The 27,326-nt window shown below is 46.7% G+C and overlaps 1 protein-coding gene across 6 annotated transcripts in view; it reads left to right on the top strand.

Annotated features, from left to right (window-relative positions):
* Window positions 1–27,326, top strand: part of PTPRM (protein tyrosine phosphatase receptor type M) — a 749,971-nt gene that overhangs the window by 669,188 nt on the left and 53,457 nt on the right. For all 6 annotated transcript variants that reach the window (XM_047793745.1, XM_047793747.1, XM_047793743.1 and 3 more), the window contains 2 exons: window positions 2,057–2,093; window positions 24,492–24,589. In XM_047793745.1, the coding sequence (XP_047649701.1) occupies window positions 2,057–2,093; window positions 24,492–24,589 (135 nt within the window). The remainder of the gene's footprint in view (window positions 1–2,056; window positions 2,094–24,491; window positions 24,590–27,326) is intronic.

The raw sequence follows: 27,326 nt of genomic DNA, 5'->3' as shown, positions 1-27,326 counted from the left end.
AGGTGAGAGGGGATGGTGCCCTGGGTGGGTGGGTGATGGAGGTGGTAGCCAGGCAACTTAGCTCTTCCTGTGAGCTGGGCCATTTGGAGGAATCAGCCCAGCAGAGTGACAGGATCTGAAAGCTGAGAGGAGGAGGGGCTGCAGGTGGGGGAGCTGAAGCCTGGAGCCCCGGGAGGTGGCTGTGGCCACCATGGGAGGATGATGGTGGCCTGACCCGGGAGGGGCCACTGGAGGGAAAGAGGCGGCAGAGCCTGGCTGTGTGCTGAAGGAAGAGCCAGTGTGCTTCTGCTGGGTTGGCCGTGGGGTGTGGGGAAGGAAGGTCTGTGTCCTTCAAGAGGTGGGGCCAGAGTTCCCGTTGTGGCTCAGTGGTTAACCAACCCGACTAATATCCATGAGGATGCGGGTTCGATCCCTGGCCTTGCTCAGTGGGTTAAGGATCCAGCGTTCCCATGAGCTACTGTGTGGGCCGCAGATGCAGCTTGGATCTGGCGTTGCTACGGCTGTGGTGTAGGCTGGCAGCTGTAGCTCCAATTCGACCCCTAGCCTGGGAACCTCCATATGCCTCAGGTGTGCCCCCTAAAAAAAAAAAGACCAAAAAAAAGAGGTGGGGCCGCCTTATCCGAGGAGGATGGTGGGGGAACAGATGGGGGGAGGGGAAAGAGTTGGATTGAGCTTGTTAGACACCTGAGTGGAGCTGTGAGTGACTGCTGATGCCCCCGAAGGGTGTCAGGGCGAAGGCCCAGTGGAAAGTGGGGATGCAAGGCTCACAGGACACAGACAGAGCATCAGGGAGTGAGCGTAGGCAGAGGACAGTGCCAGCGTCCCCACCCAGGAAAGAATCGGGGACAGAGGAAGGAGGAAGAGCCAGGGGCGGACAGGCAGGAAGGAAGCCAGGAAACCAGGGAGGTTCTCATCAAAAGCCGGTGCATGAAGCGTGTCAGGGGATTGGTTGTTTCCGTGCTGCTCACAGGTCACGTAGGTGAGGATGCAAAGTGCCCTTGTGTTCAGCAGTGGTCTCTGTGGACTGTGCAGGCTCCTGCAGTTTATCAGACAAGCACCCTCATCTCCTGGCCCCTTGCAGACGGACCCACAGTGAGGGCGTCAGACCAGGTCTGCCACATGGAGCTTATCAGCTGGCAGGAAATGTCATCTCCTAAATAACCCTACCTAGCACCTGTCATGGCTCTATGTTGGAGACTTAAGGACAGACAGGTCATACAAAAGAAGGTGTTTGCTTTGCTTGTTCACTTTTGTAGACTTGTTTCTAAGAGCAAACCTCTCTAACAGCTCTGCATCTAAGTGGTCTGAGAAATGGGTACTTCCTCTGCAAGTTTCATTATTCTGTTTTCCAGATGGCTTTGGGCTCGGTCATTTGGGTAATCACAGGGGCCAGAAAGAGGAGGTATTTAGGTCCGTGGTGATATTCTAGGTTCCCTGTGTACAGCTTTCTCTAAATTGGCTTCCTCTTTCCCAGACATTGATCCAGCGATGTTCTCTTCTTGTACTGGTCTCAGTTTTCATCTTTCCTCCTTCTTGTAGGGTCACCCTAAAAGGAATGGGTCTTGCAGAAATTCTGGCCCTTGCCACAGCACCTGTCTTGGTATTAGCCGTGTTTAAAAATGATGTTTAGTATTATTATCAATATAACTGCCTACACCAATATAACAGAATATGCGTGAGAGCTTTATCATATTGCCCATAACATCCCAAACAAATGAAATGCTCTTGCACTTTCCTAGCCGGTTTGCGTTCTAATCCCAGTTGCAGCTCTGGTATGTCAGGAAATCCTTACGTTTTCAGTGTTTATTGGTCATCCATCATCTCAGAGCCTGTGTGTGATTAAGTTCCTCGCCACCTCTCACTGTGCAGGCATCAGAACTGTATGATCTGATGCACTTTTGCTCATTCAAGGAACTCAGTAGTACCGGGCCTGGTCACTTACCATCCAAGGAGTGCAGCTACTGATATTTGTAGGCACAATCATTTTGACAAACTTCACGTGTGCCACTTATTGATTTTATAAGTTTGTCAAATATTCTTTCTCATTTATTTTTAGGGTTATCACCGACCCAATCACTACATTGCTACGCAAGGTAAGTCTACTCCAGCTTTGATGTCTTTCTTTGGTTGCGTACCGGTTCCCTGTCCTTTCATACCCAGCCCACCCTCCCTGGTTACGCCATCACACACTGCCCTGCACCGCCAGCTGTCAACACACGCGCCTTGGTTTTCCCAGCAGAAGTCCTGGTGATGTAATCATCCACTTAGGATGTCATGTTAAGATCATTAGAAGAAGTGTGTTCATCAATTAATTATTGAATTAATTCTGTCTACCATAGCAAGTAATCTGACCTTTGCAAAAATAGATGTATAGATAATGCATTGAAAAAATAGGCACTGAATACCCTATAAAGACCTGAGCTGGCCACTGCTGGGATTGCAGACTGAAGCCAGCAAGTGCCCTCTCCGTGAGTGTGGGTTAATGAGGAAGACCCCCCCGCCCCATACGTGCAGCATCACTTACAACCTTGTAGGAGAGAGAGGGAGGGAAGGAGGGGGAGGCAGGAGGAAGGACTGGGAGTCTGGGGTTAATAGATGCAAACTATTGTATTTGGAGTGGATAAGCAATGGGATCCTACTGTATAGCACAGGGAACTATATCTAGTCACTGGTGATGGAACATAATGGAGGATAATGTGAGAAAAAAATATATATATATATTCTATATATATAGAATATAGGTATTCTATATATACGTAGAACATAAGAATATAGGTATTCTATATATACGTAGAACATAAGAATATAGGTATTCTATATATACGTAGAACATAAGAATATAGGTATTCTATATATACAGAACATAAGAATATATGTATTCTATATATATACAGAACATAAGAATGTATGTATTCTATATATATACAGAACATAAGAATATATGTATTCTATATATACATAAGAATATATATATTCTATATATATAGAACATAAGAATATATATATATATTTGTAGGACTGGGTGACTTTGCTGTACAGTAGAAATTGACAGAACACTGTAAATCAACTATAATGGAAAAAATTTAAATCTTCAAACAAAAAACCAAAAACCTGTGTGAGAAGGACAGGTAACATGTTAGGGATACTCAGACAAGAAAGAGTATCCCTAAGCAGCTCTGCAGCCAAGGTGAGACTGGGAACATCTAGTTGGCAGAAACGTCATCAGCAAAGATCTGAGAGCAGGAAGTCATACTCCCGGTGGGGCACTTTGGTGAAAGGAAACTGAAAGTCAGAGGAAGGTGTCGGGGAAGTTCATGGCGTGGTTTTTGCACCTTCTTCCCCACTGAGGAAGGGGCGGGTTCTCTGTAGAGAATGAGGATCTGGGAGATCTGAGGTTTAGGGGAAGAAGCATCATCAAAACGCATTGGGTGAGTCAGTACAGCGGGAGCTAGAGAAGCACGGAGAGGCAGGGGACCTGTTAGATGGAAGGGTTGGGGTCGAACAGAGAAGACGTCTTCTCCATTTTATTACTTTATCATTGTTTCCAGTCATGCATCATATCCTAGAAACAGGAGCAGGGAAATAAAAGGGTGCCAACAGTTAGGGATTGGCTGGTGCCCTAGAGAAAGGCAAGGAGCAAGGGAGGCCAGGATGCCAGGAAAATCGTGGCTGGAAGGTCTAGGCTTGGAGGCAGGAAGTCAGAAGTGTCAGTGGCCCACGAGGAGAGGAAAGGTTTTCCAGGGTTGAGGCGCAGTTCAGTGAATGAGTCACAAGGTGGAAGAAGTGGTCGTAGCCAGAGGCCAGAATTCCAATACGCATAGCAGCACCGTCCAGTGGAGCTTTCTGCACTGGTGGAAATCTCTGTGGAAATCTGTCCAGTATGGTAGCCAGGTCACACATGGCTACTAATACACCACATGAACCTACTGCAAATGAGAAACTAAAATGTAAGTTTTAACGCTGGTTTAAAGAGCTATATTTGGCTTTCCCCACTGGTGTGTTGGAAGCAGGGCTCCAGGATAGAACATCTCTAGGTGTCGTGAAATGCAGCTGCACCTCCTGATGGCCGGGTGGCCCCAGGCATGGAATCCACAGTCTCATGTCATGGCCTGCAGATTCTACAGCTGGGTTCAAGGTGTTTCCTTCCCCGGAAAAGAGCCACTAAGGTCTCCTTCCCAGGATGCTCTGCAGCCAGAAGCAATGCCGAATGACAGTGCCCGGGGTTAGCCTGGCACAAGCAGGCCCTTGTTAGGAGTTGCTAAGAGCCTCAAAAAGCGAGTGCCTGGCTCATCTTACATCTGGTATAGAACTCGGGCGTGTTTCCAGACCTCTGAGTCCAGCCCTGGGAGCTTCCACACCAAACTCAGCAATGCCTTTAGAGGAACCCATCCGTAAGGCTTCACATTCATACTCAAGGCTTCCAGAATGTTCCAAAGTCAGAGTCATGACAGATCTGGTTTGGTACATTTGACAATTACTTGAAATCCACAGTCTTCATGAATTTACGTGAAAATTGTACTGCAAAATGTGCAAACCACTACTGAGTTCTTGATTAGCAGCCCGAGTTTGCATAGAAAGCATAAACAGAAAATTAAATCTTATTTAAACATTCACTGTTGAGGACTGTAGATTGATGTGACTGAATGGCCATCGGAAGTAGAGACAGACACCCCCAAAGTCCTTCGTGGGGCCCTCACCCTGCTTCCCTTCCTTCATTCTCTCTGCCCCTCTCTCCCTGAGGGAGGTCGCTCTTGCAAGAAAAATGCCAGAAGAGAAGTCACCTTCTGGCCCTTTCAGAAGTGGTTGGAATGACAATTGCTCAGCAGTCATCCCTGACAGCCTTCAACCGATCAAGTTTTAGTGAGCAGATATATGTGCAGGTGGCTGAGAAATGGCAAAGGTAATTAGTTTGTAGGAGGCCAGCAAGGTGCCCTTAACGGAGAAGGGTGCCCCCCTGTTCAACGGAGCGTGGCCCTTTCCTGGGGGCCGGCTGGGCTAAGCTTGGACTTCAAAACTGGCGTCCTGGATCAAAGTTCCAGACGTTTTTCTGGAAGGCAGGAATAGAAATAAAGTTGCCTGTCTCTCGTTGGTGAGGATCACAGTTGTGGACCCTTTATACGCAGTATTTGAAATCCTGATGGAGTTAGAAGGCAGGTGAAAAGTGAAACATCACCTTTCCGATTGCAGATTTGTGGTGATTTTGATTGTGACCTGAAGGAACAGGCAATAATGCAAGAAGGATGGACCACTGCTGAAAAGGGTCCTCCTCTCCGGTCTCATCTCCCACCACGTTCCAACTGCCTGTACTTTCTTTTGGCCGCTAGGGGTCCCTACTCCTGTCTTCTGCGGGCCCCGCCTCTCCTTTCATATCTTACTTCGAATACCCCTTTTTCCGATAAGCCTACCTGACCCTTCCTATGTGGTTACCAACGCTAACCACGCTTCCATTTTCCAGCCTCTTTTCTTCCTGGCACTCATCCCTCCTGGTAATAAACCATGCTACTTATTCGTTCAAAACAAAACAAAACAAAACTGGCGTCCTTATGTCACTGTCGCTGGTGCCCAGGGAGGAGGAGGACATGATGAGTGTTTTCGTCTAACATTCAGTCCAGACAGTACCCATCGTGTTACGAGTAAGACATTCAGATCATGAGGTTCAGATTAAAACGTCAGGAGGGGCGTTCCAGTCCTGGCTCCATGGTAACGAACCCCACTAGTATCCATGAGGATGCGGGTTCCATCCCTGGCCTTGCTCAGTGGCTTAAGGACCCAGTGTTGCCGTGAGCTGTGGTGTGGGCTGTAAGCTGCAGCTCCAATTCGACCCCCTAGCCTGGGAATTTCCATATACTGTGGGCAGGGCCCTAAAAAGAAGGCAGGAAAGCCCAGGATGGCTTCTCTGGTATACGCCACAAGCGCAGTGCAACGGATGGCCTCAGGTTGCCAGCGATGATGGTTTTGGATCATGCTCAGTAATGGATAGGACAGATGGAACATGCCCATGGATGGCCTTCATTAAAAAACAAAAACAACCTGCCTCTCAAAGTTCAGCAAAACGGGTGATAAAGCCTAACAGGCAGATGCCATTTTTAAATCCCTCCTCGCTCTTTTTTTCTCTCTCTGTGTTGCACTGATACGAGCCTTGAAAATCTGTTCACAGCAGGAACCCCTGAAACTACATGAATGGTCCATTTTCCTGACAACCAGTTTTATCCCCAAGAGTTCGAAATACAGAGATTTCTACCAGGTCCCTTCAGTGCAGAGGACATGTCCTGAATATATCTCTTCAGTCTCTCCCCCTCCCTCAACTTTCCTGATTTTTCTACCAGTCCCTGACTTGACCTTTGATGATCATGATAACGTTTCTGCAAACTGAAGGCACCGCATTCAGGCCAGATCGGTGGCTTTTTTAGTGCCTTCCTGTCTCCACCCTTTCATTGGTTTCCATCTGGCAGCTGATTGATTGATGACCTGGTATTCACTTCATCGCACCTGCCCGGCCAGCCGTTAATGCAGTTATAACATCCAGGGTCAAAGGAGAGGCGGTCACATGTGTGACCGCATGTCCATACTCAGAGCCAGGGCAGAGCTGGGGTTTCAGAAGCTGGGATCATGGAGAGAGGCAGTGCTTGAGTGGGTGGGATCACCCAGAACTGATCACACTCAATCAAAAGCTTCCCCATAGAGACCACCATGGGGGCCTTGAGCTGCAGAAAGATGCACACGTCAGAACTGCCCCTCCAAGATGATTAGGGAAATTGCCTGCCAGCCACGTGGCGCATGAACACGGGACCCTGGAGAAGTGTCCTTTTTATTGCCGTTTAGGTTGATTTTCCAAACTGGCCTCAAAGGTCCTGCTTCAGAGCACTTAGGAAGGATGGTGCAAGGTCACTGTGGAAGGAAAAGCTACCTGTGCATCTGAGCGGAGCACGGCCTGCCCAGCCCCCACCCCCCATCTCACCCCCAAGTTCCTCCATGGGCTGGGCATGCACAGAAATATTGGAGGATCCTGCCAAGGACCTTGCATCACGAAATCTGGAGGGCACGGTGCAGTCACATGGCGGCACCTCTGCCCTTGAGGTTTCAGGGGAGCTGGAGGAGGGGAGGACAGAGAAGCAGATCTTCAGCCAGAGGATGGGCCAGGTGGGAGGACAGACCCTAGCTCAGAGCACGGGGGAAATGGTGGGAGGGGGAGGGTCTTCATATGTGGCATCATATGGGTCCCTGGGATTGCTTGTTGAGATGACCATCTCTGAGGATAAATTCACACAGACACACAGTTTTACATCCAAGTTCAGGCATTCTCCCACTTACTAAAGTCCAGCCTGGAGTTCCCATCGTGGCTCAGCAGGTTAAGAACCCGACTAGTATCTATGATGATTCAGGTTCGATCCCTGGCCTGGCTCAGTGGCTTAAGGATCCGGCTTTGCGGTGAGCTGTGGTGTTAGGTCACGGATCTTGCGTGGCTGTGGCTGTGGTGTAGGCTGGCAGCTGCAACTCCAATTTGACCCCTAGCCTGGGAACCTCCATATACTACAGGTGCAGCCCAAAAAAAAAAAATCCAGCCTGAAAAATCTCTAACCCCCTCCCAGAGAAAACCCCCTAAATTCAAAGGGTGAGGAACAAAGAACTGACAGGTAAAGTGAGGACACTGGTTAAAAGGCTTTGAATAAGGAGCATTATTTAACGAAAGGAAGAAAGATGGGGAGGGGAAAAGGAAGGATGTTTCTAAGGCATGTGGTGGTGAAAACAGTGCTTTAAGATTAATTAGTGCGGCACTATCCTGGAGAGAAAAAGCTGGAAACAAAGATAACAGGGAGTAACCACAAGAAAATCCGGGATGGAAATGAATATTTCTGACAAGAGCAATGACAGTGGGCAGTTGTAGTTTTTATTTTGTTCGGCAATCCAGGTTGCATAAGACTAAAATGTCTTCTAACTTTAAATAGGTTCTAGTGTCCAAACTATTGATTTTTAAGTGTGATTCCTTCTCATTTAATGAAGAAATGATAAATACATTTTCTTTCTGTATTCATAGTTTGGGCTGATATAGTACTCTTCTTTGTGAAACTCGGTTTTTCTTTGTCCATTTGTTCTGTAAATATTAAGGGCCTTTTATGTAATAGGCTTTGTGCTGTCACTCATGAATGTAGTTTCCATCCTCTGATCATTTAAGATATTAAATGAATCATATGAATGATATGTTTCATTCATAGAAGACTTGAGGCCCATGGGGAGAAGCAGGGGTTGAACAGAGAACTCACATGTAGCTGAGTTAGTCGTGAAGCGGGGCTCTGTAGGCATCTCTCTAGTGTCTTGTGGGCAGGATAAGGATGAACCCCACGATACACTGCCTGGTGCCACTTACCTGGGCCTTGTGAAGCTTGCTCCTCACACACATGTGGTGAATCTTTTACAAAATGAATCTAAACTCCAACCCTTTCCTATGGTGCTTCTCAAACAGCAAGTTGTCTATGGTAAGTTCATATGTAAAAATACCTCGTAATTACAGTTGTTTTAAACGCCCTATGTCACACAGAATTTGGAGTCACCTCCTTCCCACAGGGCACCTGGGTACCTGTTTGGAAGACCCGCTGGTTCAGGTTTTAGCTGGTCCAAAGTCTAAGGCTGATGGTGACAGGCACTCTACATGGCAAGATCAAGGCCAAGCTCAGGGCCAACCCTGTCAAATTAGCACAGTTCAGAAAAACACAAGTCGGAGTTCCCGTCGTGGCTCAGTGGTTAACGAATCCGACTAGGAACCATGAGGTTGTGGGTTCGATCCCTGACCTTGCTCAGTGGGTTAAGGATCCAGCATTGCCGTGAGCTGTGGTGTAGGTTGCAGACGTGGCTCGGATCCCTGCATTGCTGTGGCTGTGGTGTAGGCCGGCAGCTACGGCTCCAATTCGACCCCTAGTCTGGGAACCTCCATATGCCACAAGAGCGGCCCAAGAAATGGCAAAAAGACAAAAAAAAAAAAAAACCCACAAGTGATGAAGTGGGTCTCAGGGCACCTATGCTCAAGAAGAGTAAATTAAGAATGTATACATGTATGTGTGACTGGGTCACTTTGCTGTACAGTGGAGAATTGACAGAACACTGTAAACCAGCTATAATGGAAAAAATAAAAATCATTATAAAATTTTTAAAAAGAAGAGTAAATTGCCCAGTTTGAGCAATCTGGAGTTTCTGCTCAGAGAATCCAGGGGCTCAATGTCACACCTGAGGATGCCAGTTCACACTGGCAGAGATAGAGGACCCAAAAGAGGAAACCCAATACCACCATCCATTGGACAGAACTGCATCAACCTGACAGGGCAGCCTGGTCCTCAGGCCACAGAGGAAGAGGCTGCTTCATGCCTGGCATCCAAAGAAGACCCGGGTTTCCTATAGAGCCTGTTCCTACCATGGTCTCTGGGGTGCCTGTAGGTGGTCACCTGCCTTAGTGCCATGAAGTGCTTAAGAGGGCAGGGACCTGAACCTAGCAGATGGACAGGTGTGCTGGGACAGATGCGTCACAGCCCCAGTCACACTCTACCTGCCCGGGCAGCATACATCTGTCATTTCTTGGCAGGAGAACTGGACGCGGTATGGGGTGGGCTCCAAGCCGCCAAAGCACGCCTCCTATGTTCTGCTCACATGAGCGCTTGAAAATCGAGTCCCCTGCCTCTTTGCTCACTGCGGTTATATCCTATCCTTGGATAACTCGTTGAAAACCGTCAATGATGTCCTGTCTTGAATGCAGAATTATTTTTCCCTTCTCTGCTTTTCACGTCTGCTAACTCCATCTGCTGAGGCCTTCCTCTGCCTTGCCCTGAAAGCATGGGGTTATCGGGCTCAGGAAGGAAAATGCTGAAATCCCTCAGAAGAGGTCCACGGAGCGAAATACTGCAGTGAGCGATGCTATAGTCTGTGTACAACTTCTTTCAGATTACTGGCCTGGCGGGCTGTCTTCTGCCCTGGTGCAGTGTGGATTCTGTATTTCTTTTTTTTTTTTTTTTTTTTCCTTTTTTGGCTGCCCCCTATAGTATATAGAGTTCCTGAGTCAGGGGTCAGATCCAAGGACTAGATCCTTAACCCCCTGTGCTGGGCTGGAGATCAAACCTGTGTTTGATCCTGGCGCTACAGAGACGCTGCTGATCCCATTGCACCATAGCGGGAACTCCTGCCCTGGGTAGATTCTTATCTGCAATCGCTGAGACTGTTTCCTTTCTAAGGTACAGGCTGGGAAACTTTCCTTTGATCATGTCGGGAAATCAAGGCACCACTGTTTTTGGAGACACTTGACCTTGCTGCAGTCAATTTGCTTAGCTCTGCAGTGACTCTGGCCACGCATAGGTAGCCCCCTCCCATCTAGATCTTAGATGATCAGTCTTATTGGTCCATAATGAGAATCTGTTCATAATTTGAAAAAGAGAATGTTAAAAAGTTTCCTCCATCCAGAGCTAGGGGGAAACTCTTACATGAAGGTGGTAAAAATGTGGGGCATGAAGCTTTATGGTGGAAGTAAACTCCAGACTCTCCATTCCTGCAAGAGTTGAGACTTTGCTACAGTGACTTCCCTCTATTTACTGTCCATCTGCTTTTCTGCTACATTTTGTCACATAGCCTGTGTGGGATGAACAGTGTTAATAAGGATTTTCAGAAAGACAAACATGGGTTGTATTTTCCCAGGTCCTAATTCCCAGAAAGCCTCTGAGGTGGTAAATACCAATGCCGAGCACAGCTCCCAGCTTCCCTCAGCAAGTCGCTCTCACAGCAGAAGTTGGTTCCAGGGTCAATGCACGTTCCCCACCCTCCACACAGAGCTTTTGTCTCCTGGGTTCTGGCCTCCAGATGGAGATGGACACTTGAAATTATTTCTTGGTGAAATTGAAAGGAAACATTCTTTTTTTTTTCATCAAAAGCTAAGTCTTCAGTAAACAGCTTTTGTGTTTATTCCTCCGAGCACCCGGGCGGCATGCACCTTGAGTGCAAATTCCACACTAGCTGTCATTGTTCTTCCCCAGTACGCTGGGTAGTGGGTAATGTTTGGATTCCCTTCTCTTCTGTTGGAGATGGATTGAAAAGTTTTGCCCAGTCAAGTGGAGTGTGCACTAGTTTCCACACTTCAGTGGGGAGGCTTTGAGCAAAGGTGGTTTAGACCCAAGCAAACCTTGACCTCTGAGAAGGTCTGAGCATTCCCAGTGCCCAGGGCCAAGCTCTCCATGCAGGCCCACCTGCATCTTACTCCCCCTCTGCAGTTTCCTAAGGGAAGATGAACAGTTGCAAATAATAGCAATTGTTATTTGCTTATGCACAAACTTCCTTTCAAACCCTACTTTTTCTTCACCAGATTCACCTCAAAAGCTACTGGCCAATTAGCCAGAAGGTCAGATCACAGACATGACTCAGCCCCGAGCTCTTACTAAACCGGCTCCTTAGTGGTGAGAACATTTAAAGACGGCTTGCAAATTAAAAGATGAAACCAAAATTAGCTCCTGTGAGGTACCATCCACCGTGTTGTCATAGATGCTATGGCAGAAACGTATCCCTCAAGTAATGAAAGCTAACTTACTACTTTGAAGATAAGCGATGTCCCACGGGGACTGGGTCCTCCAATGCCTTGAGACAAATGCGTTTTAAATATTTTAGGGTCATTTAGAAGTGTCCCTTATTTGAATTAGAAAAATTATAGAATCTTTTGGAGCTGGTAGAAAAGTTGAAAATCTTTTAAGTCCCAACGCTTTTGCTGTGTCATTGAAACGGTGGCAACTGAAATCACTCGTAGATTTAAGTGACTGTCATCCATGTCCCTTCAGATGAGTCACTTGTACAAAAGCACTTGCAAATGGTATGGATGAACATTCATATTTGAATAGGGCCTGTGCCATGCCCAAATTAGGGCAAAAGTCCTGTGTTTCTGGTCTCCCAAGTGGCTTTGGTCAACAGGGAGGAAAAGACAGAGAGGACAGAGCTGTGACCCATCATGCCCAGGCTGGGGGCTTTCTCTGGCACTGGCCTCCCTGGGCCTCCCCCACCTTTGCAAGGCCAACCCTTTCAGGCCTAATTCATTGAAAACTGAAGAAGTGTTTCTGTGCCCCTTCCAAGTGCCAGCTAAGTGCAGCGTCGGGAATGCAGCGTGACTCAGGGATTATGCCATGTGACCTGTCGAGAAGCAACCAGTGTCACCCATCTGAGTTTGCTGTAACGTCAGGTTCAGGCAGTGCTTTAGCCGTTTCTCTCTCCCAGCCCTAAACCATTGGGCAAGTGGAGAAATGAGGCCTGAACCAGCCCTAGAACCACAGAGTCTGGGACCAGGGTCCTTTATCACTCATGGACACCGTTTGGGACAAGTTTATCAGGGCAGCAAACTTGAGAAAGTTTCTAGCCGAGCTAAGCTCTTTTTCCAGCGTTTTCACTCAAAAGGATGCTTCTGGAGATTTCCTGATGCCATTGAAAACTCGAGAGGATCTGCACTGAGCTACGGTCTAGGGAATCACCTTGCCTCTGTTTCCATCATTTATAAGATTTATTCTCTTCTTCCTGAAATAAAAGCAGATTCCACTTGTGCACTGAAAAACACTTCATTAAAGAAGAGGGAGACTAATGAAAGCTTCTTCCCCCAGCAGTGACCCCCGAACCTAGGAGTGTACGTTCTTCCCTCCTCTTTGCTTCTCCTTGACGGAAGGCAGGCAGGCCCCGGGGTCACCCACCCCCACTTTCTGAAGGCCCCATTCTTCTTTTCCTCCATGATTGCCTCCCCTCCGTGCTCCTCTTTGCAGCGTGAGCAGGCACTTGGGGTGACATTATGCGGGTTCTCTTTGGAGACTGGCCTGATGAATGTTTTGTGACTCTGCAGGCAGAGGGCTCTTAGGTGAACAGCTGTCGTGGTCCTCTGTCCCAAGGTGCAGACACCTCGGAGGGTGTCTCACCCGCCTGCCTCTTCCCAGCGCCTCATGAGGCTTTTCCATCCAGCCTGACCCAGGGATCCTGGACCAGTGGGCCCCCGAGAGTGTGTGTCTGTCTCTGCATCACAGGGCCTACCACACTTCCATTCTCTTCTCTGCTCGAGTTTCTCTTTGGGGGCCTCATTTTTACCCCACCACGCAAATCTCATGTATCCGCCTTTATCTTGCAATTGTCAAGAATGACAGCAACCTTTGGTTCCCCGTCCACAGCGGGGCCCGGCAAGCTGGGGATGTTTCTCCCATCCCCGGAGAGACATGATTCTAGAAGAGGGCTGTGTCTTGTCCAAAGGGAACAAAATCCAAGTAACGGTTCCTTTAGGCAGATGGATTTGGAACATTCCAGTTCCAAGTGCAAGGAATGCTTATGCAGAAATGCTTTGGAACATTCCAGTTCCAAGTGCAAGGTCTGCTGGAGCTCAGGTTTTGTTTTTTTTTTTAATAAATATTCCTTTGCTTGTGCAGCATGCTCACAATCAAATCTTTGAAACGTGAAGATTTTATTTGGCCCTAAAAGTCCTTCCACGTATAAACATGTTTTATGTCAGTGATGGGAACGTGGCTTCTTTCCTCCCAGAGGCAGTAGAGCAGGGTGGTTAATTAGAGTGTAGACGCTGAAGTTGCCCTGCTTAGCTCTGTGAGAAATGTCTCCAGAAGTATCCGCTAAAATTCTTACCATGACCGCTCCTCCATTGATTCCACCCACACGCCTCTCAAAGCACATAGGCTTTAACCCAAGCCTGCTATGTACTTAAATGGCTTCATACAAGCTAGTACATTCCACACCTGGGAATATGCTTCTTCCAGGACGTGTCCAAGGGGAACCACTTGCAGTTTCACCAGCATCTGGCACCGCCCCCTCCCCCCGGCACGGAAATTATCGTCACTGTTGTGAACTTTTAAACAAATGTGAGTTGCAAAGATAAGTTCTCTCATAAGTTGCAGAAAGCATATTTCCCTCATTTTTGAGGTCATGCAGACATTGACCGTCTCCGAGGGCAACCAAGGGCACCAGCAGGGGCTTCTGAAGGCTTCTCTGAGGCCTCCGTGTAAGTGAAAAGAGCTTAATTCCAAAGACCAGACAGCTTCCTTCCCAAGAGACTTTGTGCAAACCAATTTCTCATCTAAGAATTACAGAAGGATGTCTTAGAGAGGCACTTTGGAAGGCTAAGAAACCCCTGGAGAACAAAACGGGGCTGAGGAATCATCTGGGAAAGACGATAATGATGGCAGAGGAGCAGAGGGGAATCAGAGAGAGAGGAAGGGAAGGCTGCACTCTTGGCCTTTTGCAGCATCCTGTTCTGTGTTGGGTGAGACTGGCAAGGCAGGCTCTGCTTTCCGCTTGGTTGACCAAATGCCTAAAGGTGGCCAGTGACAATTTGCACCAAGGAGGTGGGAGACAGAGCAAAGCTGAAGGGAAAGGGATTTGTCTTCCAGGCCGCTGACATCAACTGCATACAGTGAAGTCCCGGGACGTGCAGGGTCCCCCAAGCACTGCATGTCAGCCTGGGAAAAGGACCGTGGTGCCCATAGTTGATGTTAAGAATTCTTATTCTTTTTTAAAGTTACATAACATTATCATGGCTATAATGGTCTTAAAAAAACACATAGAGACCCAGTGAAATACGTACACGCAGACTAAAACAGACATTTCACTAGGGAGTAACTGTGGTTTTGAGGACTTGCTGGTAACCCACCCTGACCCTGCATCCAAAGCCTCACTACTCACTCAGGTGAAGGTGAAAGGGATACTAACTATTTTCCCACTAGTGTATGAACAAGTTTCCAAAACAAGTTTTCTAGCTACACAGTCAGACCAATCTTTTTTTTTTTTCTTTTCTTTTTTTGCTTATTAGGGCCATACTTATGGCATATGGAGGTTCCCAGGCTAGGGGTCGAATCGGATCTACAGCTGCCAGCCTACACCACAGCTCATGGCAACGCCAGATCCTTGACCCACTGAGCGAGGCCAGGGATCAAACCCCAACCTCATGGTTCCTAGTCGGATTTGTTTCTGCTGCGCCACGATGGGAACTCCTATCAGACCAATCTTACTCTTCTATTTTCAAATAGAAAGATTTTTTTCTAAGTTTTCTTAACACTGAGAGCATTTGTACCACTTTGAAGAATCTTTTGAGCATGTCAGTGTTTTATAAATGACAATGTGTTTAACAAAACTGGTTGTGATTTAAATCATCACATGGCATATGCGGTATAGAGGCAACGAATGTTTTTTTAATTTTTTTTTTTTTATGGCCACACTCGCAGCATATGGAGGTTCTCCCAGCCAGGGACTAAATCCAGGCCACAGCTGAAGCAGCGCCAGATCCTTTAACCCACTGCTGCAGGCCTGGGTGCAAACCCATGCCTCTGAAACCACCCAAGCCACTGCAGTAGGATTCTTAACCCACTGTACCACAGTAGGAACTCCCAAAGTTATTTCTAATATAACTTTTTATTTTTTCATCTTTAATTAGGATTTTATTAATACATGAGTATATCTAAATAGTTAGGCCTGTTTATGGTTTGTGTCAGAAATAATTTATTTTAAGGCTTCCATGAGTAATCTTGTCAATTTTTATTTTGAAGTGCTTCATTCAAATTAATTTTAACACATGTAGCTTTTGTTTAAGGAAAAAAGAAAATTTCTAAAAGTATTAAGAAAAACTTAAGTCTCAAAGCCACTTTTTCCATTTATTTTCTTTTTTTAAGGTCTTAATGCGTAAGGGAAAGAAGGTATTCAGCATACTTGTGTCATTTTGTTGTAAGTTTACTTTTTTAAAAAATGTACCTCTTTATCTATTTTTAACATGACCTGAGATGTAGTTAAGAGTTGGCGTTGGGGTTGGTAAATGCAAATGATTACATTTAGAATGCATGAGCAGTGAGGTCCTACCGTACAGCACAGGGAACTATATCCAGTCTCTCGGGATAGAACACGATGGAAGATAGTATGAGGAAAGGAATGTATACATATGTACAACTGGGTCACTATGCTGTACAGCAGAAATTGGCACAGCACTGTAAATCAATTATATTTTAAAAATATGATGACTCTAAAGAAAAAAAAAGGAGTGGTATAGAAATGCACAAACTTTATCCTAGTAATGATAAGTAAAGGAAAACCACAATAAAAATGAAGACCATAAAAATTTACAACAGGAAAGTGATTATAATAATGACTAATTAAGATACATGGAGTTCCCGTCATGGCGCAGTGGTTAACGAATCTGACTGGGAATCATGAGGTTGCGGGTTTGGTCCCTGCCCTTGCTCAGTGGGTTAACGATCCGGCGTTGCCGTGAGCTGTGGTGTAGGTCGCAGACGCGGCTCGGATCCCGCGTTGCTGTGGCTCTGGCGTAGGCCGGTGGCTACAGCTCTGATTCGACCCCTAGCCTGGGAACCTCCATATGCCACGGGAGTGGCCCAAGAAATAGCAAAAAAAAAGAAAAAAAAAAGATACAATGAGCTCACATTGGAACTAAGATTCTAGATGGTACAAAAATGAAAAATGGGAATAGGAATTCCCGTCGTGGTGCAGCAGAAACGAATCTGACTAGGAACTGTGAGGTTGCGGGTTCAATCCCTGGCCTCACTCAGTGGGTTAAGGATCCAGCATTGCCATGAGCTCTGGTGTAGGTCTCAGACAAGGCTCGGTTCTGGCATGGCTGTGGCTGGGGTGTAGGCTGGCAGCTGTAGCTCCGATTTGACCCCTAGCTTGGGAACCTCTATATGCTGTGGGTGCAGCCCTAAAAAGCAAAAAAAAAAAGGCGGGGGAATAAATAGTTAAAATTAAATACTAAGTTCCCGGTATTAGGAAGAAAGTGGTGGTTGATTACATTTATTAAGACATATTAAATAATACCTTCTATATTATTCCTTACTTTTTTAATATTTCATAATTATTTTTAGTTGAATAAGTGAATAAGATGAAAGTCAGATTATAAACCAAAAGAGAGTCAAGGTTGAAGGGTCATGACTGATGCTACAGGCAGAGGTGTCCCAGGCTATTTTAGATTTTATACGTAGCCTTTCCATTAGCGTTTGGTTTATACTGATTTTCTCTTAATTAAATCTGACACGACCTTTTGGTGTCCAATCAGGCTTTCATATGTTCTAGTAATGCACCTGAAAACTGACATGCCGTGAAACTAATTATCTAGAGACAGCCAGGAATATTTGCAGAGCTAATGTTGGCACACTTTCTTATTTCAGTCCGCAAGGAAAATTTTAGGGAATGGTATGAGTGAGATGTAATCGTCACTGTGTGGATTCGGGGTCCTAGAGGAAATGGATGCAGTAGGCAGGGGATGCCTAATTTTTCAGATATAAGAGACGCACCTACCTTCCCAAAACTTTGTCATAATCATTCCATGATCTTAACTTACAGAGCCTCCAGGGAGAGCAAATGCACCTGTCAAACAAGTGTTGTTAGGCAGTATTAATTATTAATGCAGAAGCCAGTTGTTTTCTGTGTCACCATTAGTGCTTTTGTGACACCAGGCAGGCTCAGTCCGTAAAGCAGGGTGGCGTATTTTACCTTTTACATTTCACTCCTGCAAAAAATGAAAAGCTCTTAAATGTAAATTTATAGACGTAGGTGTTAGGGAAGCATCCTATTGAAAAAGTGCATCAGAAACCACTGAAGGGACACCTTGTTCTCCGAACATTGAGAAACTGACTTCATAATACTTATTCTACATTATCTCCAGCGGTAGCAGTGAGTAATGGATCTGAAATTGAGGGCCTCTTGTATTTATGAGCAAGAGCCTGGATGTGAATGCGTGGATCCTCAGCCCCTCTTCAGCGTATGGGTGTCTCACCATCAGGGGTCTTCAGCTCAGATGGAGTGAGCTGGGTGCCACAGGGCCTCAAGGAGGCCAAGCTGGGCCAGCACCCATAGCCAGGACTCCCAGTTTCCTGCAGCTGCTGCCCCTGGGGTCCCGCCCCCTCCCTCTGTGTCACCACTGCTCCGTGTGTGCCCCTCACCACACAGCCACCCTGACGCTCCCAGGACCAGCCATGCCAGGTCGTTAGAGGCTGATGTGCACAGACAAGGCTCCCCATGCTTAGGAAGTCATTCCTGAAGTTTGCCGGGCTCAGCTGGATTGATGTGTGTTGGAACCCCAGCTTCCAAGTCACTTAGCCTCCTCAGCCTGGTTCTCATCGTGAGATAGAACTTAGTTGCGATGCTGAGAAATGAGAGCGCACGAAAGGCACGCCTGGCCTGAGGGCTTATCCAAGTGCCTCACTTAAAACCTCCTCCATCCTCCTCAGCTCCCTCCCTTGGGCCCCTTTTCCTTCCAGCTCAGAGCCTCCCACCCTCAGCCCTGCCATCAAAGCCAGACCCACTCTGCACTCCTCCACTGGGGGAAAAGTAACACTCTTCTTGCTGCCCTGCCCCCAGGAAAACACAGTCTCTTCCTGACTTTATCTCTTGGAGACACACATCCCTGGCTGACAGTGCTCTTCAGATGGTTTTGCGTGTGCATCCCCAAAAGAAGTTTGAGAAAATCGTGGTCTCCCTTTGAACATTTTAAGTTGCTATCTGAAATTGTCATCACAGGAGTTCTCCTTGTGGCTCAGTGGGTTAAGAACCCGACCTAGTGTCCATGAGAATGCTGGTTTGATCCCTGGCCTTGCTCATTGGGTTAAGGATCCAGCATTGCCACAAGCTGCAGCATTGGTGGCAGAAATGGCTCGGATCCTGTGTTGCTGTGGCTGTGGCATACCCCTAGCCTGGGGACTTCCATATGTTGCAGGTGCAGCCCTAAAAAGCAAAAAAAAAAAAAAGGCATCTAATGTGTTTCCCTGTGGCACAGTGGGTTAAGGATCTGGCATTGCAACTGCTGTGGCACAGGTTTGATCCCTGGCCTGGGAATGTCCACATGCTGTGGGCACCTCGGGTAGGTTGGCATGGGTTTCCTTCTCCTTTAATTTTGCCAGGAGCATGCTGACTGGTGCACACACACACCTGTCAGTTCCTTTGATGTTCCCATGGCCGCAGTGTGACTGGTGGGGTCAGCAGACTCAGCCCCTTGGGCAACGTCCCGGACTCTCCTTTCAGTCAAGTGGAAACTATAGCACCTATTCCATAGGATTGTCATGTTTTAATTACCAACATAAAACATGTAAAACACTCAGAGAACAACAAAATAGTTAGAGATCAAAAGAAGTCAGCTATTATTCTACACACAGTGGTACAGACCAATTTGTATCTGTACCTTCTCTTCCAAAAACTCCTTTCCTACACTCTGAGCTCCAAGGACCTTGACATCGGGCAGCTCTTGTTAACGCAGAAAACATCCTGTGTGAGAATGAGAACGTGAGAGGAGGGGTAAAGAAGCCATCTCTCAAGGTCTGAAATTACCATTTTTAATATCTCCCACTTCCCAGGAACTTGAGAACTTGCTTTTCACAATAGAGCCATCCTTGAATGTCTTTCACTTATGCTTTTCATAGCTTTTCGTTTTTTTTTGTTGTTGTTGGTTTTTTTTTTTTCTTTTTCTGCTCTTAGTTCTCTCTGCCTTTTTTAGTCATTGTTACTGCTCCTCCAGGGCTGGGTGGTGGAAGAACTAAGAACAGCCCCTCCGCATGTCTTCGTCTCAGCAGAGAGGTCTATGCAGGCCACCGAGCCCAAGGGGATGGGGCGAATTCCTGGCCCGATGCTACTGAAATCTGATGCTTCCCTTACCTTTCAAAGGCTCAGGTCCTCTGGGACCACTGCTGAGACTAACCTTCCCATCCATGGGGCCCTCATCAGTACATGGACAGTCATGGTGATCGTGTGGCACCCTACAGCCAGAAGCTGTGGGAATCAAACACCAGGGCCATTATTGCAGCTACTGGTGCTGAAGGGAGGGGTATGTGGGGCCCTTGGCCACTGTCTTGGAAACCCTGCCTTAGAAGGTTGGCTGTTCGTCCACCCCGCGAGCTGTCCCCACTGACCTCTCTCTGGACTGAGGGCATTGCCACAGCAGCATTTGGGAGACAGTCATTCAAGGCAGGGAATACATCCTGACCTGCCCCTGGTGGTCTCCCCCTGCCCCCCATTTCAGCGCTGCCAGGGTCTGGGGCTGAGGGTGACCGCCCTGTGTGCCAGGCACACGTCTGGAGGCCAAGCTGTTGGCTCATGATGTCCCCACCAGCAGCCACTAAACCCAAATGGTATCATGAGGTCTTACCCGCCAGGGCCCTGGTGTGCTTTTTTTCATTTCATTTAAAGATGTGTATCTCTGAGTCATAATGTATTCAAGTCTCAGGAAATAATTTGAAATATGTCAAAAAAAGCAACAGGATTGACAAATTTTGCATCTAAAAACCTTATATTTGGGGAGTTCCCGGCATGGCTCAGTGGTTAACAAACCCAACTAGGATCCTTGAGGACAAGGGTTCAGTCCCTGGCCTGGCTCAGTGGGTTAAGGATCCGGCATTGCCCTTAGCTGTGGTGTAGGTTGCAGATGTGGCTCGGATCCTGCGTTTCTGTGGCTGTGGCATAGGCTGGCAGCTGCAGCTCCCATTCAGCCCCTAGCCTGGGAATCTCCATATGTCTTGGGTGCAGCCCTAAAAAGCAAAAAAAAAAAAAAAAATTTAATAAATAAAAACCTTACATTTGGGTGCCTGCCATCTTCCATGTTTCTCCCTCAAAAAAAAAAATTCTAACAAACACTCATGAAAATATCTTCAATCATCAGCCAATCAAATAAACCTCTCCAGTGTCAGTGCTGAGCAGTTTTACTGTTGAGCTGCCCGTGGGACCAGGCGTGGGAGAGGCCACATGGTATGCAGGAGGGGGCCGTTCTGGGACATCAGTGCCACTCAGGGAAGGAAGGGAGAAACAAGGGGCCAAGGGCCAAGGAAGAACAGTACTGCATGGGTGGAAGGGGAACCTTTCCTGGCGCTTTTTTTTTTTTTTTTTTTTTTGCTTTTTGGGGCTGCTCATGTGATGTATAGAAGTTCCCAGGCTAGGGGGTTACCTGCTGAGCCATAATAGGAACTCCCCTGGCACCTTCTTTTCCTTCTCTCATCAACTTAGAATAATCTTTGTGTTCAAATTCATTTTCAGATGTTAGCCCCAAACTGCTTTAGTTCTTCTGGATTCCCATCCTAATTTTAGCACTGAAAAGACTCTCACCTAATGCATTCTTCTCACCTGACCCTTTTTTTTTTTTTAAGTCCAGATGAGTAGGTAAGAAAAATCAAGACTAAAATGTGTGTCGTGACCCAAGTGACCTGCTGATACTTATCCATGTCCTTTATTTTAAAGATAATCCACATGTAGTCACATTAACGAATCCGACTAGGAACCATGAGGTTGCAGGTTCGGTCCCTGCCCTTGCTCAGTGGGTTAACGATCCGGCGTTGCCGTGAGCTGTGGTGTAGGTTGCAGACGAGGCTCGGATCCCGCGTTGCTGTGGCTCTGGCGTAGGCCGGTGGCTACAGCTCCGATTCAACCCCTAGCCTGGGAACCTCCATATGCCGTGGGAGCGGCCCAAGAAATAGCAACAACAACAACAACAATAACAACAAAAACAACAACAAAAAGACAAAAAAAAAAATGCCCATGTCTTAACGACTGCTGTGCTTCTCGAGAAAGAACCCCCTGCTTCGTGGTTGGGGCAGCTCCCCTGCAGCGCCCTGAGGGCCACATAACTGTCCTGCTCATTTTGAAGAAGCCCCTGTAAAAGATGCCCCCTCCCCCCCAGTGAATGGAGAAGGAGTAAGGGCAGTGAGTGTCCAAGCTTCTACAAGACCAAAATATGTCACAAAACGGACTCCTACAAATACTGTTTATCAATATGACCTAATATTTACACATTCAATATAATAGTTTAATAGTAAATAATGTTTTATAAGGATGCATGCAGATGTATTCCTTCATTCATTTACTCATTAAGCCCTACTGTGTGCTGGGATCCCAGAGGCACTAAGGAAAGAACAGGCAGCCTCGACAGCCACGTTCTTTCCGGGGGGCTTGACATTAAGTCATCACAATCACAAGGGCATGCAAACCAAGAAGGGGCGAGGGGGTTCCACCCTAGAACTTGATCACAGCCCTGAATGTCTCTATTGGACTCACAGGGAAGAGGGGGCTCTAGTCCTGAAGGCACATGCTCCCTCAATGCTGGGACATCAGACTGGTCCATGGTAGCCATTGTCATCAGAACACAGAGTAGGTGGCACAGGGCTGTGTATCCAGTGAAGGTGGCAAGAAGCATCGCCCTTTGGCTCAGGGTCACATTGGGAAAATTGTGTTTGCACAAAGACGGAGTCAGGGTATTTTTTCCTCGTGAATAAGTAACAAGCTATTAAGTACACAATGGAGGCTGGAAGCGTGATGATGGATGGGATCCGATGTTCACTGGCTCCTCCGCAACCTTGATTGAAGGCATTGAAATCGTCAGCCTCTGAATCAGAAGAATGGCACGCACATGCCAAGGGACAGGGCCAAGCGGCAGGCGCAGCTCTGTGGGAGGTGGCGTGCAAGGCGCCACCAAGGACTGGACGCAGAGGCTCAGAGGTAGAGGAACAAGTACAGCCAGAGCAGTGGGAGGGATGGTGGGAGCTTGTGTTACGGAGGGAAGGCACAGAGGCTTGACAGTGAGGAAGAAGAAGACAAGGGCCACAGGGTCCAACTGATAACAGGTCAGGAGGAACGAGAGGTGACAGGAGCCTCAGCCCGAGAGCGACCATTCCTAACATCTTTCAATGCACCTTGTGGGGAGGGATGCACGGAGCTTTGGGTTTGGCATACCCACACTGTGGTATATGGACTGACTGGTCAATGGGGACCTGCTGTGTAGCACAGGGAACTCTACCCAACATTCTGTGGTGACCTATATGGGAAAAGAATCTGAAAAAGAAGGGCTGTGTGTATATGTATAACTGAATCACTTTATTGTGCAGCAGAAATTATCACAACTTCGTTTATCAACCAGACATCAATAAAACTTCAAAACAAAACAAAACAAAAACGGAGTTCCTGATAGGGCACAGTGGGTTAATGATCCAGCCTGTCTGTAGAGGTGCCAGTTCGATCCCTGGCCTGGTGCAGAGGGTTAAAGATGCCGCATTGCTGCAGCTGTGACCTAGGTCTCAGCTCCAATTCGGATTCGATCCCTGGCCTGAAAACTTCCATATGCTGCAGGGGTGGCCAAAAAGAGCAAAAAAAAAATACTTAAAAAAATACTTTTTAAAAAAATGCACCTTGTTTTTGTTCTCATGCTTGGCTGTTTATAAAATGCCTGCATGTGCGTTGACTCTACGAATCCTCGGAGTAACACTGAAAAATGTTCCTGAAATCAGTTATGTAGATAAAGATGAAGATACCAGTGGTCACAATGACCCAGTAACTTGCCCCAAATCACACATCCAGGTCAAAGTCAGAGAAAGATCTCCAGTTCATACATCTGAGCTCTAAACCCAGCCATCTGCAGTGTCCAGATACAACAGGACAGCTGTTCCCATGGGTCCCCGAACACCAGCTAGGCATGTGACTCCGTGCCTTTGAAGTTGCTTCCTCTCCTGTCCTCACACTTCTGCTCCTGTATAAAGATTTATGCTATTACGTTTAGACCCTCAAATAGGCATGGGCAGAGGATAGAGTTTGAGTGTTGTGAAAATCTGCATTAAAAAAAAGTTTAGGGAGTTCCCATTGTGGCGCAGCGGAAATGAATCTGACTCGTATCCGTGAGGAAGCAGGTTTGACCCCTGACCTCACTCGGTGGGTCAATGATCTGTTGCCATGAGCTGTGGTGGAGGTCACAGACGTGGCTCGGATCCCGTGTTGCTGTGGCTGCGGTATAGGCCGGCAGCTACAGCTCTGATTTTACCCCCAGCCTGGAAACATCCATATGCCTCAGGTGCGGCCCTGCTAAAAAGCAAAAAAAGAACAAGGAAAAAAAAAGTTTAAATTCCAAATTTCTGTACCCATACAATATCCACAGCACTGGCATTCTTGTGATACCTATTTCCCAGTCCATAAAAGGAGCTTTTCAATTCTCAGAGCCCAAGAGCTAGGAATAGAGGTCTTGATCATGCTTAGTCACAGGAAGTACAACTTCTCTCACTTTAGGAAGTCAGGCAAAAATTTTTTAAAGGACTAATTTGACAGATAGCCCAGACTAAAAAAAAAAAAAAAAAAATCAGAAACAAAAAAAGGCCATTTTTCCTATAGGCTCATTTTCTTCTGGGTATCTGCCAGTTGTGAGCAGAAAGAGTAATGTGACTCATTTTTTAACATTTCACTCTTGAGTATTATGGAGATAAATAGCTGAATGATGAAAAAATAACTTTCAGGGCAGTCATTTCAGAGGGGCAAAAAAAAGAGCTCAAACGCAGATCCATTGCATGACATGAGGAAACTCAACCATGGGTGAAAAACCCACTATCTCTACAGGTGCCATCAACACTAGAAAGGCCAACCCAGCCCACCTAAAGAAATGAGGGTGTTGCCTGCGGCTGTCCAGAGATGGATTTCCAAGCCAAGAAATTGTCCACTTGCACACTTACAAAGAAGACCAAAGTCTCTGCTGTGTTTTATTGCAGGACCAATGCAGGAGACCATCTACGACTTCTGGAGGATGGTGTGGCATGAAAACACCGCCAGCATCATCATGGTGACCAACCTGGTAGAAGTGGGGAGGGTAAGTCACTGGCCACCTCCTGGCCATTGGTCCCTTGCTTGGATGGTCACGGGAAGCATATCGAGAACGCCCCAAACCATTAACTACTGCGACTCCTCCTATTCTTCACTGCATTTGCTTATAAATCATCAGTAAACAGAGCCTGAATTGCTTTCACTTGTTGCGATAGCAACAGCCAGGAAAGGCACTCCAGATTTAAAAGCAGTTGTTTTCCGGCTATATTGAGCGCACCACAACACAAAAACACCACAAAGCCTGTGTGCAGGTTGTTGAGTGTCAGGAGGCAATGGGGGGCCCAGGAGACAGGGCTGCATTCCCTGCCTTGGGAAAATCCACCTTAGAAACAGCCTGCAGCCCTGGAGTCAATCCTGGGCTTAGAATTCCGGCATTTCTCTTGCTTAGATCTTACTTTCCTCCCCTTCCTGACCCGTAAAGTGGAACCACCCTCTGCCCCCGAGGTCTTATGTTACTTCATCTGTACCCACTGTTAGTTGAGCTATTTTTATTTAATCAGGAGACTCCTAAGTAGTTAAGATCTTGACCGTGGTATGCGACAGGATTATTCCCAAAGGGAACGGAGAAGGTACACAGGATGCAGTTGGTTTTTTTAAATACTGGGGCCAATTCTGTGGGTCTGCTGGAGAACCTATTACTTCTGAAAGCTAACGGACCTTGAGGGGTTGACCCTCAGCCCGGAGGTTAGCCTTGAATTGAAATACAGGGGCTGTTTCTTAATTTTCTCTGTCAGCCTTTAAAAGAAAGGAAATCCTGCCATATATGACAACATAGATACACCTGGAGGACATCGCTCCAGGTGACATAAGCCAGTCACAAAAGGACAGATACCATGTGACTCCACTCAGGAGTGATGGGGGAGAGTCAAGTGCACAGAAGCAGAAAGTACAAGGGTGGCTGCCAGGGATGGGGGAGGGGGGCTCGGGACATTACGTTCCGTGGAAATGAAGTTTCAGCCACGCCAGATGAACAGGTTCTAGAGACTTGCTGAACAAAAAGTGCTTATAGCCAACAATAGGGCATCACACACTTTGTTTAAGAGGGTAGAGCTCCTGTTGAGTGCTCTTACCACCCCCACCACACCCCCCGTCACGCGCAGGTACACGGGCCTAGAAGCTCACAGGAAACTACGGGGGATGTTTTCTGTTACCTTGGGTGTAGGAGGGTACCAAGGGTGTATGCACCTGTCGGAAACCTATCAAATTGTGTGATGGGGATACTCTGTACATCAGTTATGCTTCTTCCGAAGCTGGATTTTTAGGAGTTCCTGTCGCAGCTCAGTGGAAATGAATCTAACTAGTATCCATGAGGACGCAGGTTCAACCCCTGGCCTTGCTCAGTGGGTTAAGGATCCCGCATTTCCATGAGCTGTGGGGTAGGTCACAGATGCGTCTCAGATCTGGTGTTGCTGTGGCGTGGTGTAGGCCAGAGCTACAGCTCCAGTTCACCTCCTAGCCTGGAAACCTCCCTATGCTGTGGGTGCAGTCCTAAAAAGACAAAAAGACCAAAAAAAAAAAAAAAGATTTTCAGAAAATATCAGGAAGCACAAACAAGGAAGAAGAAAGACTTAAAAAGTGGGAGGTACTTACAATTCTAGCAAAAATGACCTCCTCCTACAAACATCTAGAAATTCTAGATACAAGATAAATATATATATATATTAATGTATTTAACATAAAATATAAATATATGTGTAAACAAATTTCAAAAATGTTTAGCTTAGCTCTCAGGAAAGGAAACTAGTGGAGACCAGAAGGAAATGGGGGCGAGGGCAGGGCTCCAGCGCTCTGCCCGTTGGAGTCTAAGCAGGTGGATCTTGATCTTGAGGTTTTTTTCTTTTTAATGTATCATGAGATAGTTTTATTTTGCAATTCCCTTATGCATTTGCTCAATACTATTCTTATTATTGGCATCTTTTAGGAGTTTCATTTTTTTCTAAAAGCGAATAAATAGAACTGAAAAATATCTAGCTGTTAAAAAAACTTTACTTACTTTAACTTTTCATGCAAAAGAATTAACCTTCATGTAGTAAATTATGCCCTGTGTATTTACTGAACCCTTTTCCATGTTAACTGTGTAATCACAAGATCACTGCAAGTAAGTCATCTTAAAGAAATTGTAGTGATCGGAGTTTCCGTCGTGGCTCAGTGGTTAACAAATCCGACTAGGAACCATGAGGTTGCGGGTTTGATCCCTGGCCTTGCTCAGTGGGTTAAGGATCCAGCGTTGCGGTGAGCTGTGGTGTAGGTTGAAGACAAGGCTCAGATCCTGCATTGCTGTGGCTCTGGTGTAGGCCAGTGACTACAGCTCCCATTCGGCCCCTAGCCTGGGAACCTCCATATGCCACGGGAGTGGCCCAAGAAATGGCAAAAAGACAAAAAAGAAAGAAAGAAAGAAATTGTAGTGATCAGCAACAACAAACTGCATAAGTTACTGATAAGAAGTGTTTGTTTTTTACTCAGTAGCATCAGATTGGATCTTCAGTTTTAAGCTCATCAAGAATAGGAGGTAACATCTCAACATGTGCAATGCTAAGAATGTGAACAGAGATAGCCACATAAAACCTAAACCCACAAAGGACAGACAGTCAGAGAAAAGGCAAAGGGAGGCAGGGAGGGAAGTCAGCAGGGCCCCAGACAGGGAAATAGCACAGAGGCAAGTCCATCTTCACTTAGAATCTGGGTATGAAACCATTTGCACTAATTCACAGATCAAAGTAAAA

The sequence above is a fragment of the Phacochoerus africanus genome, chromosome 8 (assembly GCF_016906955.1).
Source record: "Phacochoerus africanus isolate WHEZ1 chromosome 8, ROS_Pafr_v1, whole genome shotgun sequence".
NCBI lineage: Eukaryota > Metazoa > Chordata > Mammalia > Artiodactyla > Suidae > Phacochoerus > Phacochoerus africanus.
The sequence above is the reverse complement of the archived record's forward strand: the minus strand, read 5'-3'. Positions and strand labels throughout refer to the sequence as shown.